Source organism: Calliopsis andreniformis, chromosome 1 (genome assembly GCF_051401765.1).
Source record: "Calliopsis andreniformis isolate RMS-2024a chromosome 1, iyCalAndr_principal, whole genome shotgun sequence".
In the NCBI taxonomy this organism is placed as follows: domain Eukaryota; kingdom Metazoa; phylum Arthropoda; class Insecta; order Hymenoptera; family Andrenidae; genus Calliopsis; species Calliopsis andreniformis.
The window spans coordinates 16,667,996-16,681,219 of NC_135062.1; the positions used below are offsets into that span (position 1 = coordinate 16,667,996).

General features: G+C 43.6%; 1 protein-coding gene across 6 annotated transcripts in view; it reads right to left on the reverse strand.

Annotated features, from left to right (window-relative positions):
• Window positions 1–10,420, reverse strand: part of LOC143179065 (uncharacterized) — a 241,932-nt gene extending 231,512 nt beyond the window's left edge. For 3 of the 6 annotated variants that reach the window (XR_013001893.1, XR_013001895.1, XM_076378103.1), the window contains exon 1: window positions 10,172–10,420. Coding sequence is in view for 4 of the 6 variants with exons in the window: in XM_076378103.1 (XP_076234218.1) it covers window positions 10,172–10,212 (41 nt within the window). In the remaining 2 variants the exon portion in view is untranslated. The remainder of the gene's footprint in view (window positions 1–10,171) is intronic. The other 3 variants (XM_076378087.1, XM_076378069.1, XM_076378079.1) reach the window with 2 other exon arrangements.
• Window positions 10,421–13,224: the final 2,804 nt, after the last annotated feature.

Below are 13,224 nucleotides of genomic sequence, written 5' to 3' on the forward strand. Positions count from 1 at the left end.
GGCCTGGAATTCGCGAATCGCGCCAACAAGCCTAAGGCGTTATGCTCCGACTAATCTACTAATTGGAGGGTGGCCACGGAGGCAGGGGGTTCCGGAGCAAATTGGGCTAATACAGAAGCAAACAGCATGACGCCTATAAATACGCGGCATCGCGGGAGCACCTTCGAGCATCGGCCGAACGAGAGCCACGCGTACCAGAACACATGTCTCCGCATCGACCGGAACAGACTATATCTGCGGCACTCTCCACATGTCGAATCGATGCGCGCTTCGAAAAACACCCCTTTCCATGCGAGCGCTTTAGCGTGTATTTTTCTGCTCGGATTGTTTTACTGAAACATTGGGTGTACGAAAAAAGTCTTCTTCAGAAAACAAGAACAAAAGAGCGTTGTAAATCTGAAAGCTAATCCATGAATAAAATGTATAAATGAAGATTTGGTTAGTTAGATTCCTTCTGGGATTTTTTTGCAGTTTTTATATAACTGAACTGATTGATTTAGAAGATTCTAATCAATACCCCAATAGAAAATAGAAATAATTTCTTTTTTTTGGGGGGTTAATTGCAGTCAGATCTACTCATAATCAGTGAATTCTTTTTTAACTAACGTGTATCGCACTGACTTGCGTCTGGTGTGAATACAGCTTAAAGTGCAAAGGCGTTTCAAGTGTTCGAGGGTGAAGAGGAGAAGCCTGCTACTTCTCACCCTACAGATACGGGTAGCACACCACGTTCCTATAATAAGTCCTTAACGACCTTTCTAAATGCAGTCGGTACCTTCACGACCGCTACCCACTGCGTGACAAGAGCATCCATTAGACGGGGGTTACGTGGCTCGTAGTGCTAGGGAGGAACAAGTCGGCGAAGGGAGGTCGCTAACCATGAAACGACAGACGCGACCATTTTTTTCTGACACGGTACAGCAGGAAGTGTTTTTTCCTCCTCGAGTCCTGTTCCTTTGTATTTTTACTTGTCACGAATGCTTCCAGAGAACCGTCTGAAATAACAGTTTGTATGAAAGGATTCGATGAGCTTAAACCACCCCATTGATGTATACCTCGCTCGTTCAGTGTCTGATTGCTATTTAACGACCTCTATTTTTGGAAGCCTTCTGGCCACATGGGTTTGAATAGAACCTGTGCTCTACTACTCGGTGGCCTAGTGTCTAGGTCATGGATTTAGAATTCTCGAGATACCTGTTACAATTGTAATTCAAGAGGTATGAGTCAGTGGCAGTGCAAATATGATAGCAAAAAGCATCGAGGAAAAGAAAGAAAAGAAAATCTTGGCAAAGTGAAACGAAACAGCGTTGAACAGTATTGGCCAGATTCGAACGTGAGCAAAATGATCAGGATTCCCTTTGAAAATTCAGGAGAAATGCTTGGGAACGTTTCGGTTGCCTCCTCAAAGCCCAGAGCAAACACGACCGCCGCGCGTGTGCATTTTCGAGCGGTGCAATAGCCCGGAATGATGCAATGCACACGCAGCGACCGATGTAAAACTCCGACAGCCGTGCGCGGGGAGCGTTTACAGGTTGCAGGTGCACCTGTACCGGTGCAATAATTCAATGCACCGAAGCGGCGGCAGGGCACGATCAAGAGGCACGAAACAACACGAAAGTCGTGGAGAAATGTAGAAATGATAAATTGCATTCTCTGGAACGTCGGGCATCGTCGATGTCAATTATTAAGAAATAAAAGTTCTCGTTGTGGAGCACAAAGAAGGGGAGCGAGGAGGGATTTCGCTGCGCCCGCAGGATGCACCGTGGTAATAATTCAATTTCTTGCAAGAACGTGCAACGATCTCCCGAGAGGGCTGCTGCCATTGTAAAAAGCGCGAAAGAGCGGATAACAGAGAGCAATGGAACTTTGGGCATTCCGACGAAACTTTCCAGCCGAAATGGAGGGAAGTCGCGAAGAAATCGCGTAAATTGAAGAAAAGACCGAGGAATGGTATGTGTGTTGGCAAGACATTTTTACGGGGCTGGGGAATCGTTTCCTTTACTCTTACTGACGAAAGATGGGCATGGGGGTTTGGACTTGGAATCTTGACAGCAATATGGACATCGATATTTTTTGCTATTGACGGTGATTAAATGTGAAATATTTTCAAATATTCAAATATTCATATTTTCAAATTTTCAAATATTTAAATATTGAAATTTTCAAATATTCAAATATTCAAATTTTCAAATTTTCAAATTTTCAAATTTTCAAATATTCAAATATTCGCCAAATATTTAACATTTAACCCTCTTTGTAGTCCCACCAACGGCACCCAAAATTCCGTTCCTTCAGAAATAATTAAACACAACAAAAGCAGTAGGTACATGTTTAACACTCTCGAGGCCCGATTCTACAAAACGCGATGCACGCAGTACAGGTACCGTTAAGCCTTTTAAGGCGTATTCATGAGTCACAGCGCTTAAATCGTCGTTCGACATTACCACCCATCAACCATGCCGTCGTTTCCTATGCGAAAGCTATGTCCCAGCGGTGATCGATCTACGAGGCAAGAAAGTCACCGATAGGCCGTCGCGAGCTATTAAGCTCAAGCTGGCTCTCTTTCCGCGTCGTATAATAATAATTCATCGTCGCAATTTAAAAGAAAGACCACAACAACGGTCGGTCGAGCGATTGCGACACGAGGGAAAAAGAGGAGGAAAGGATACTGCCAGCTCATTCTTGAACTCCTTCCATTCATCCGGGGAGTGTCGCAATCGACTTGGATACGTTCATTCATAAAAATGGGAGCGCAAGACCCCAAGCAAGGTGATACGCCTTAAGCAGATATAGAATAAAAAGAAAGCTGAACCTAATTGAATTAATGGAGAAAGACAATCGAAAATTCTACCAAAAATTATAACATATCTGAAAAAATAAAAATTACGTCTATGTCTAAAGTACGTGAACTCTAATCTCTGTCAGAAAATTGCGAAACTGGAAACCCTGAACAGTCGATGCGTTTACAGAGTCAGCGACAAAGCGCCTGTTGTTCCTAGAGCAGCAATGACCAAGCTGTAGACGTAGTTTACGAGGATTCCGCTACAGTTCTGTCCAAGTAGAACGCGATCCCTAACCCCTATGTATTTGCATTTTCGCCCGGCGTCGGCAGAGGTATTGTTTCGTGCCGACTTTAGAAGCGGATGAACTTATCCCTGCTCTTTTCACCTTTTCTCGGTTGCCTCGAATCGCGAGGGCCCATCGCGGGTCGAATTAAAGGTCACTCTGCACAGTTGGCTTTCCGTTTAGACGATAATACGCTCGGGAATCACGAACAGGGTCGCGTGCGAAATTCCGAATAAGGGTGCACGTTCTCACACGGAAACCACGGATGTGTATCGAGTTCTCGGCCTCGGCACGATGGAGGAAGACACTTTGGTTTCTCGAGCTTCCGGTTCTGATCAACTATAGCCAGCTTCGTGTCTGACAGAGGTGCACTCTTTCCTTCAGACAGAATTTATATCTCTTTTATACTAGCTTTTTTTAGATTTAGAAGAAAGAGTTCCAAATGGAGTAAGACATTTTTTTAATTGAAATTGAATTATAATAGGAAATAAAAAAGGTTGAAAGCCCAAAAAATTGACAGTATAATCTGCTCTTGAAATAAACTCCGACAAAGCAGGGACAGTGTCTCCCTTATCGTGTACCACCGAATCGATTCAGCGTTCCACAGTCCTCGAATCAGTTTTTAAGATCCTTCATTACATCACGAGCTATTGTAACGCTGCAACATCAATCCCAGTGATCAAAGACAATCCCCCACCATTAATTATCCGACGCATAACGATACACTTGGAAAAGAATCATCGTGTCTCCGAGGCCTAACGATCTCCCCTAGCGAGGTAATTAATCTAACGATTCCGATCTGCCTCCCCCTCCCACGACGTGCTTTTTTTCGTCGACATCGAACGCTAATTAGAAGCGATATATTATCCGCGGTCGCTTATCAGTGAAGAACTTGAATAATTCAAGGCATGATTACCGTCAAGGTGAGCCGGTGTAAGGTCATTCGCGGCGATGCACGTTGTGCTGTCGCAATTAAATTTATCCGACACGAGAGAGACTGTCTTGGCAGACAAAAAGCATTTCCACGGTAGAATTTGTTTGTAATGCCTGCGTTATACTGAGACGAGCCGTGATCAGAAGTGTAATGGGCAACTTGGACATCAGATTTGCTTGGAATTCACACTTTCTAAGAACCTAGGAATAGTTAAACTTGCGATGACCATCAAATTGAAAAATTTGTCTATCATCTTTAGGGCTTCTATTTTAAAGAATATTCTACATTTGCAGTTTACCAACAATATTATTTAATAATTAATATATTCTACCTTTATATAAACCGTGTGTGTCTGTATATGGTTAGCATGATTCACTGCATGATCTACCGGGGTCTAGCTCGAAGCCATTCCACTTTTGATTGAGCTTATTACGCGTTAGAGCCTCAAAGATTTATGCTCTGTGTCGACCCATGCGCCTCGGTTCTGTGCCAAAAAGTTGGCACTTGCGACGCAACCCTACGTTGACACGTTAACACCCGCTGGAGCTATAACGATCTAGCGCCTCAAAGATTTAGGTTCATTTTCTATTATCTTATACGTCAGAAAGCTGATCCCGCGATACGACTTAGCATTGAGTGGCTGGCTCGACGTCGACGAGACGAGCTGAGCTCGTTACGCAAATTTTGTTACTGGATAGACACGAGGATCGGTGCAACTGCTATTCAGCTTTGGCTATTTTTACTCCGCGCATGTATACGGAACTCGAGACTGCACTATAGAGCTTGCGAGCTTTGAATGAACAATCGTGCCTGCTGTGACTAGCTAGACTTCTCTAGTGAACATCTTCTTTCAAAAATATTATTCATAAATATACTTATTTTGTAGAGTATTGTCGATAAACATATCAGCATCAGTATTTATGCTACTCAATTTCGAAAGGAAAAATTTTTTGTACAAAATTCTACAATGGTCACGCTAATAAAAAGTACTCTACAGATATATTAGCAAATATTCGATAAAACAACAGCGATTGGAAGACTTTACGAGTTCCTGTGCGAAAAAGATCGATCGGTGATAGTCTAAAGTTAGATCGTCTTCGCATAATTTCCCTTCGACTTGCGTTCGCAGAATCGAACGGGTGTTTGCCAACCGAGAAGAAATTCCGCTGATGTAACAGCAGCCTACAGTCGGACCGACCGAATATCTCGCGTTCCTGCTGCATAAATTTCGAGAAATATTTAAAAGGTTGTTACTTTAGAGCGTCCAGGATACCTTTGTTTCTCTTTAATAGTCTGCTACGGTGTTACGCAAATCGCGGTTGCAACTCGACACGTCGAATATATTACACCTTAAGCTGCTGTCGTTTAAAAACCGACACGAGAACCTTAAACTCTGAATTGTCTTTCGAACAATGAACCGAGGAATCTGGGAGAGTTAAGACTCCTTTCTTTGAAACGACGTCAAAATATAACTAAGTAATCGTTCACACAATGCTCCAAAATTCTTCCCAAGCTTTTATTCAAGAATCCCCAAAAACTGTAACTAGAAGAACAGAGACCTTGATAGTCGATTTAACACTTCCTTTCCCTCAGAATCTAGCTTGACCTAGTTTCTGGAGCATCTTGGAGCAAAGAAACGAAAAAACATGTCCTTGCGAATTTTTCTCTCACGTGACCTAAATTTCAAAGCAGCGAGTCACTCGAGGAAATATCATCATCGAAGCAATCTACGATTCTACCTTCAAATTCAATTCTTTTCCTTCTCTCAAAAGACAGTACCAGAAACGCCAAATGCTCAAGTAATCTTGCAGAGCGAAAAAGACAGAGGGACAAAAACATTCGACTGCAGAGCTGAGAAACTCGGTCGGAATTTAGCTGTTCTGTGCGAGGGGATTTCTTGCCCCGTTCCAAAGACCTCTAATTGACGCTACAGAAAGAAGCCGTCCGGATTCGCTGGCGGAATTTCACCTGGCCATCGTTAGGTACAAGGCACAATGAAATTCCGAGGTGGCTGGGTTTCCTCTGCGAGGGCTAGTACCCTCCCCCACATCTGTCTTCCAACGACTGTATCTTTCCCACCAGCGTTAGTCTCCGACCGCAGGAAGACAAATTCTTTTGCTCCAATTGAAACTTTTGCATTGGATATTTTCGTACTTTTATTGATTTATTAATATTAGTAGAAAAGTAGACTATGTGAAACTAAGAATATGTTTGGAGTAAGAAGTATTTTCTACCCCAAATTTGGAAGCGGTTTTCGCCCCCTAAACATGAATACCAGCAGCTAAAAAAATACGTGTTCATTTTTCAATGTTCTAGTTTCATCAAAATCAGGAGATGACACTATAGTGACGTTCCTTATGAGATCAATCCAGCTGCTTGAAATTCTGTATCCACCGATTCCCTATTTCCAATTTCCCACTATCCAGTGTTTCCACTTTAATTCTCCAAAGGCCATTGCAGCAGGGTATCAGCCCTCGAGGTATCATATCGACTCGTTTCTACGTATGGATGATCCATCCATTCTCGAGCGATCTTACTCCATTCGCGGAGGCACCGTCATGTCGGTGAACTCGAGTGCAACGGAACCCGATTACTATCCTTCCTTATTTTCCCAGCCGCGTGACGCCATATTCCCTTTTTCATATCGTTCGCAATCCTTTTACAGTGTGTCCCTTCTTTTTTTACCCTCTCCCCTTCTGGCTTGTACCGTCAGCTCGAGGTATCCGGAAACGAGAGAGGATTACGCTTGATCGAGTTGCACGCTTTTCTCTCGCGCCCGCGACAGATATAATTGCGAACGAGATTACACCCTCGGTGCAAATCCCATTCAACGCTTTCACGTTGCTCATCGTTTCGTACGCTCTCGCGAGATGGATACATGTACCCGGGAAGCGAAAAAGGATCGACCTTTATCGAATAACGACGCGCTCTTAATGGCATCGACAGGCAACGTCTGCTGTGTAATCGACCATTATTTTGCAACGCGAGCTCGAATACTTTGGTTCAACTTTTAAGTGGCTGAATTTGATTGCGTCGAAGTCTGGTTGAAGTAGGTCGGAAAAAAGGATTAAGTGGATTACAGATTGCGGGAAAATTAGAAAAATTTGTTGACTCATGAAGAAGGAAGTCTCTATAGTGCCCTTTGAGAAAATCTGCATAGTGCAATAAGGATCCCAAGAATACTAATTTCAGTGGTCAATTGTGGAAACAGATGAAGGAAACACTCGCGAAATGAAAGTTGAACTCATTCATGATCACTGAAATGGCAAGCAAAGAGAATAGCTAAATTCCACTGCTTTTAGAACACACGTGACGCAATTATTCTCTTCAACCTCTCTTCAACGTTCATCGTAACTGTATTACGTGGTTACTCGAGGCACATCCCGTAGGCGAATTCCTTAACGAACTAGTTTTCAGCCGCGTTTGCGTTTCAAGCGCATCGCGAGCATTTCTCACGCGAAACGCGCAGAACTGCGCGCACCAGTTAGCATTTTGACCGAGGTTTCGATTCTCGAAACACCGTTACGAAATTATGTCGAACCAAATCAGTGATTAAGCCGAGGAAAGAGGGCTCTTCGACCGTGATCGACTTCGAAAAATCGATCCTTGAATATCTAGATACTAATTTAAAATATATTTTATATGCAAACTCCTCGTTATGAAAACTAATTAGTATTTCTCATTGAATAGTATTACTAATTACTAAGCACTTCAGGGAAGTATCTACATCAAAGGATAATTACTTTAATTTCGTTTAATTAAATAGGCCAAGAATAAAAGATTCTATTATCTAACACTCCTCGACCCAATAAATTTCTGTACTGCTGTTTCAGTGGAAACTGACCTATTTGTAGCAAACAATTTCTCGAGTCGAAACACACGTCCATATATAACTACTCGTCTGATAGCGGTTCCAATTAAAATCCAGAAAAGTGATTCAGAAACGTGTGCAGAACTTTTAAAACATCTGCACACCTTTGTACCCCCGATCTGGAAACACTTAACCTCCATCAGAAAGGATCCCGTTTTAATTTCTAAATGGATACATCTCGGGCAGCACAACGAATCGGAAGAATCGAGCGTAGAAAAGTCGAAGGAGGTCGAGGGATCCATTAGAATTTCAGCGACGAAAATTGAAGTAGTCAAGGACGCCTCAATGTCAGCCACATTTTATTAAACAGCGCGATAGTGGCCTTCGAGTCTGGTTCAACTACCCTGGGGTGCACGATATCGCTCAAGATCACGAGCCCGCGATGAAATCAACGCGAAAGTACAATTTGTTTCGTCATTCTTCATGGCAGAGTAGAGTTTCGACCTTCGGCTTGTCAGCAAGATCATTTCACTGTCAGCTCATTATCTTGAGAGATCTCGCGCGACGAATTTCATTTAATTATCCTATACAATGGATGATCAATGTATCGACTTTGTTCACTTTTCTTTAGCGACTTTGTGAAGACTTTTCCTGGCTCTAGAAACCTCTAATTAAGAATCTCTAACTTTTTGTTACACACACCAAATCTTTTTCCTTGTTACAATATTAAAAATTTGTACCTACTGATTTCCTAGACCCTAAATCCTTGTACTCGAGCACCCCACAATTTTCATCCCTTACTACTTTCACGATGAACCTCAATTTTTTTCATTTAAGAGAATTTTCAGGATGGTTCATCGTCGCGAGAGACATGACCATTTTCGTATCAGCGGACAAGGTATCTAATGAAAATTAATTAAGGGGATTCCCGCGTGCGCAGCAGGTGTTATGATAATTCGTTTAAATTAGGCCGGGTAAACATTACCATGCAAAGTTATGCAGAGGGACTAAACGTAATCGCCTTGGTCGCACACGTCCGCGGAACGGTTGCGTCGGAGCGTTATTTACGGAGATGCAATTATGTCACACGGATCCACTAACTCTGCCTGTGTTACTCTAATTTATGACGCAACCATGCGCACTAATATTTCCGCGGGTTACGGTCGTGTTTCGATAATAATACGGATCATTGGGCGAAATTCGATAATAAGAGGAAGTTGCGTATGCACCGCAGGCTTCACAGATAATTTGTCGGAATTTAATGCTCCTATTCAGTATTCAATATTTTTTGTAGGAAATTGAAAAAGTGGAGAACTAAAAAAAAATCGTCAGTAATCCAAAGAGTCCAAGGGGTCCAAGGGGTCCAAGGGGTCCAAGGGGTCCAAGGGATCCTAGGGATCCTAGGGATCCTAGGGATCCTAGGGATCCTAGGGATCCTAGGGGTACTAGGGGTACTAGGGGTCTAAGAGATCCAAAGACTTATAAATCCCATATAACTTCAATATATACCCCCATCTAACTTTGATGTTTGACCATTTAATAAATCTGTCCCTCCCTCTTGAGCTAATACTCCGAAAATCCTAAAACGAAGTCGCCGCTCGAATAAACGGTCTCTCAAGCCGTTCTACGAAGGGGGATCACACGTTTACTCTATAGCAATCTCCCGACAAATAGGAAATCAAAAGACAGGTGTATTTGCCTTTGGGCCTGTAGCTGATCCTCTCGACTAACGACTTCTCAAACACAGAGCCAGAGTTACCCTTAGCATTCCACGAACGGGATGCAAGCGTCTGAAAGGGAGTCGGGGGCTGGATGGACAAATACGAAGGAACATCAAGAAATTCTTTGATCTTCCGTACACGTCCACGCGCGAACTGTTAGATGATTATTTTTCTAGCTTTTTGACAACTGAAATCGCCGGGACCTCCGTTTATTTGCACCGCGACTCGTACTGTAACGCTGCCTCTCGTTACAACCACATTACTCTATTGTTCCATTGTTCTATTGTTCTAGTTACGGTGCCGTTGTAAATAACGCTGCAACAAATTTCTTCGTACGGGACACTATTGGCAGGGAATCTAGTTTCGGGATGGCGTTTTTATTGCAGTCATAATCATGTGGGAGGATATTACGAAAATATGACGAGAATAAGTTAATACTTTTTCAGCGATATATTCGCCCAGAGAGAATTATCTGTAGAAACTTCTGTACTCCATATTAGACTAGGTTTCTGAATCATTGGAAAATTGAAGAAATTGTCAGTGATTCTTCCTTCGGGACTTATGCACTACTAAAGTCTCTCGAACTTCGTTTCGCGGTAAGAGAAGGCAAGTGCCCAGTAAACCATGAAAAACACAAACCTTTTCGATGGCTTCCAGCGCCGCTTCAAAACTCCCAGCATGAGTAAACCGACGTAAACGAGGCCCAGGTGCCAACGGGCTTCCGACTCCCAGGGGCGTATCAAGCACCACCACCACCAAAACCAATCACCACACAACCACCGGTCAGCTTCGTCGATCTTTCCGAAAGATCTTCTTCACCGCGCGAGTCACACCATGATCGTCCACTGTTCTTTGCTATTTCGCGTCCGATTCGACTAGCTCTATCTTCAATCGACACTCAATCGATCGGCACACGCGAGTTCGTTCTCCAAAACCGATCTAGCTGCTCCTCCCACCAACCGATTCACTCCTTCGCGCGGGAAGCTTCTCTATTCCGTGGATAAAAGTAAATCGAACGTAGAAACCTCGAGCACCGTCTGCAGTATCATCAACCGAGCATCAATTTATTTTTATGTCCGATTAGAAAACCAAAATCGAAAAATTTGCAACATTGATTCTATTTTTATTGATTTTCCCCAGACAATTTTTATTTTTAAGCGTGAATTATCAGCGATAAGTTATCGACGCGAATAACTTTCCCCCTTAGCGATAAGAAAACTTTCGAAACTCTGAAGCGAGTGGAGTCCCCTCCGTTTCCGCGATCCATTAACCATATAATATAAAACTCGCGTTGACACGGGTGAACGTCCCATAAGCCTGTTTTATTTAAAAAAAAATAAAAGAGAAGACGCGTCACTAGCACCGACACATCGTTAACTTCGACGGCGAAAACAAGACGAGCAAAATATTAAACGCAAGCAGGGAGTATGAGTCAGCAATACTCCTCATTGTCCTGTTATCAACGAACAATCACCGAACTCGACGCACTCGCAATCACCGCGTACTTTCGACCTGCTCCAACTCGAGCAGAGTTAATGATGCAGAAAATGGTAAACACTGTACGAAAAGTTTGAAACACGCTGAGTCTTATTTACCTCACTCAAGGAAAATAGTGTTGCAAATTTTTCGTTCACCGTTTAAATTTCTGTTTGTACGCTCCGAGAATGTGGTCCTCAGTGATCGTATTACAGAAAAGCTTATCCTGGATTACGCGAGTCAAAAAGGATCTCATTAATTACTGTCCCTCGATTTCTCTAACGGTGCAAGCGCAGCAGCGCGGGATTTACCGTCAAACTGCTTCCGCGACACGGGACATCTCGGCGAACGTCCATCGCTACATGCTCGCCTAGATACGCGATGCCATTGATTAATTAGCTGCCAATGATGTCAGCGCTACCTAGCCTCCCTGATTAATCGCTCGTCCCAAATAATAAATTACCGGTCGCGATAATGAAAGCGATAATTAACCCGATCTTTCCGCAGAAAAAACGCGTGTTTATTAAGCCTCCCGGTATCTCGCTCATAACGGTGTTTCTCTCGTAATTATTACACAGGGCAGCGTGATCTATCCAATCTCTGCCGGCAGCGAACTGTCACGAAACCGGCTGACAGACTCTAAAAACGCGCCTTTAGCTTCACTTCTGATCGTTCGTTACGGATAGGCAACTTTATTACGAAAACTAAAATCCTTAATTACTCGGACCGCTCTACCACTGTTACACGATATTTTTATCCGTCAACGTCCTCCAGAATTTTCCACGCGTCGATAGCGAAAAATGGCGGCAACTAAAAACCCGCGAATATCGAAAAGCCGAGAACGATGACGTTCGCCGAAAACGCAGATCCATCAAGTAACGAGCACGCGCCAGGCGATCGATATTTCGGAGCAATCTACGTCGCAAGTTCGCGTGCGATCTCCGCGCGAAACGTTGCCAGGAAAACAAACCCTGTTTGCAATGAATCACCCCTTAGTAAAATCCCTTGGCTTTTCTATAGAATCGCCCTATCAACCGTTAGGCGTGCAATACACAAGGCGGTGCACATGGTGTGATATCATTTTTAAAAATTCTTTGTCACCGAGGACCACACACTCCCCCTCGTTTCGCGAGCCTTCGAAACGGTGCTCGTTACCAACCTTCACCGAAAATCGACTCAGTGGCCGCGATCCCGATGACAGATGCCGACGGTGTACACACTCGGAATCGGCGGCGAGGTATCGACGCGAGTAGCGGAGAAGAAACGAGCGATCAGACGGAAGTCGCGCGCGATACACACAGATACGAACCGGCTGCGCGCCGAACTCGAACTGAACCAAAGACAGAGACGGCAGACACGCGGTACTCCTTCCCGGTCGCTCGCCGAGCGAGGAGCTTCTCCCACCCCGCCGCGACTCCCCACAGACTTCCCCGCCGCGACCAGGCACGGCTCAAGGCACCGCGCCACGGCCTATGTACCTTCCCTGATAATCCAATTGCACTCGTTTTATCGTTATTGGAACGCTCAACCCCTTCACGGGGAAATTCAATTGGTAACAAAGGGGAAAGCTAGATTTCCCTGCGTTCCGTGTTGCCCTTTTTTGGGAGCTTTTGCGGGGAGAGGGAGGGTTGGAGGGTGGGTGGAAAGGCCTCTCTTTTTTTACCCTCTACAGGTAAATGTTTGTGGATATATTGTAGGAGGAGTGGATCCTTTGTATTCAAGCTTCATTTTTTTTGTTCTAGGTCCGAGTTTCTCAACCAGAGCTTGTGGCTCTCTTTCGAACACGGGCCTTCTCTAGAGCCCTTTCTCTTTTTCCTATGCTTCTTTTTCTTCGCGTGGCCCCCGAAATTCAGTGTCGAGTCCCATAGGTAGATACATAACCTACCTTGAGGAACCTTGTTCTAGATTTTCGAAATATTTGGAAGACTTTGAGATACTCGTTAAGATCTCTGATATAGTGTAATCTCCATTCAAGAGATTTTTCAATGAAAATAAAACTTCGGGAGGAAGTTTTCTATTTTCTACATCATACTCCAAATATAATTAATACAAAATGACAATACATTAATTCTCCAATAGAGAAAGATTTCTTTAATGCGTAAGATTGTAGAGAACTAAAATTTATAACAGTATAAAACCGTAAAACATATGTTCCTCATAAATTTACATCCAATGCTCCCGTTCAGAGCTATAGGATTGCATCTACATCCTGTAAC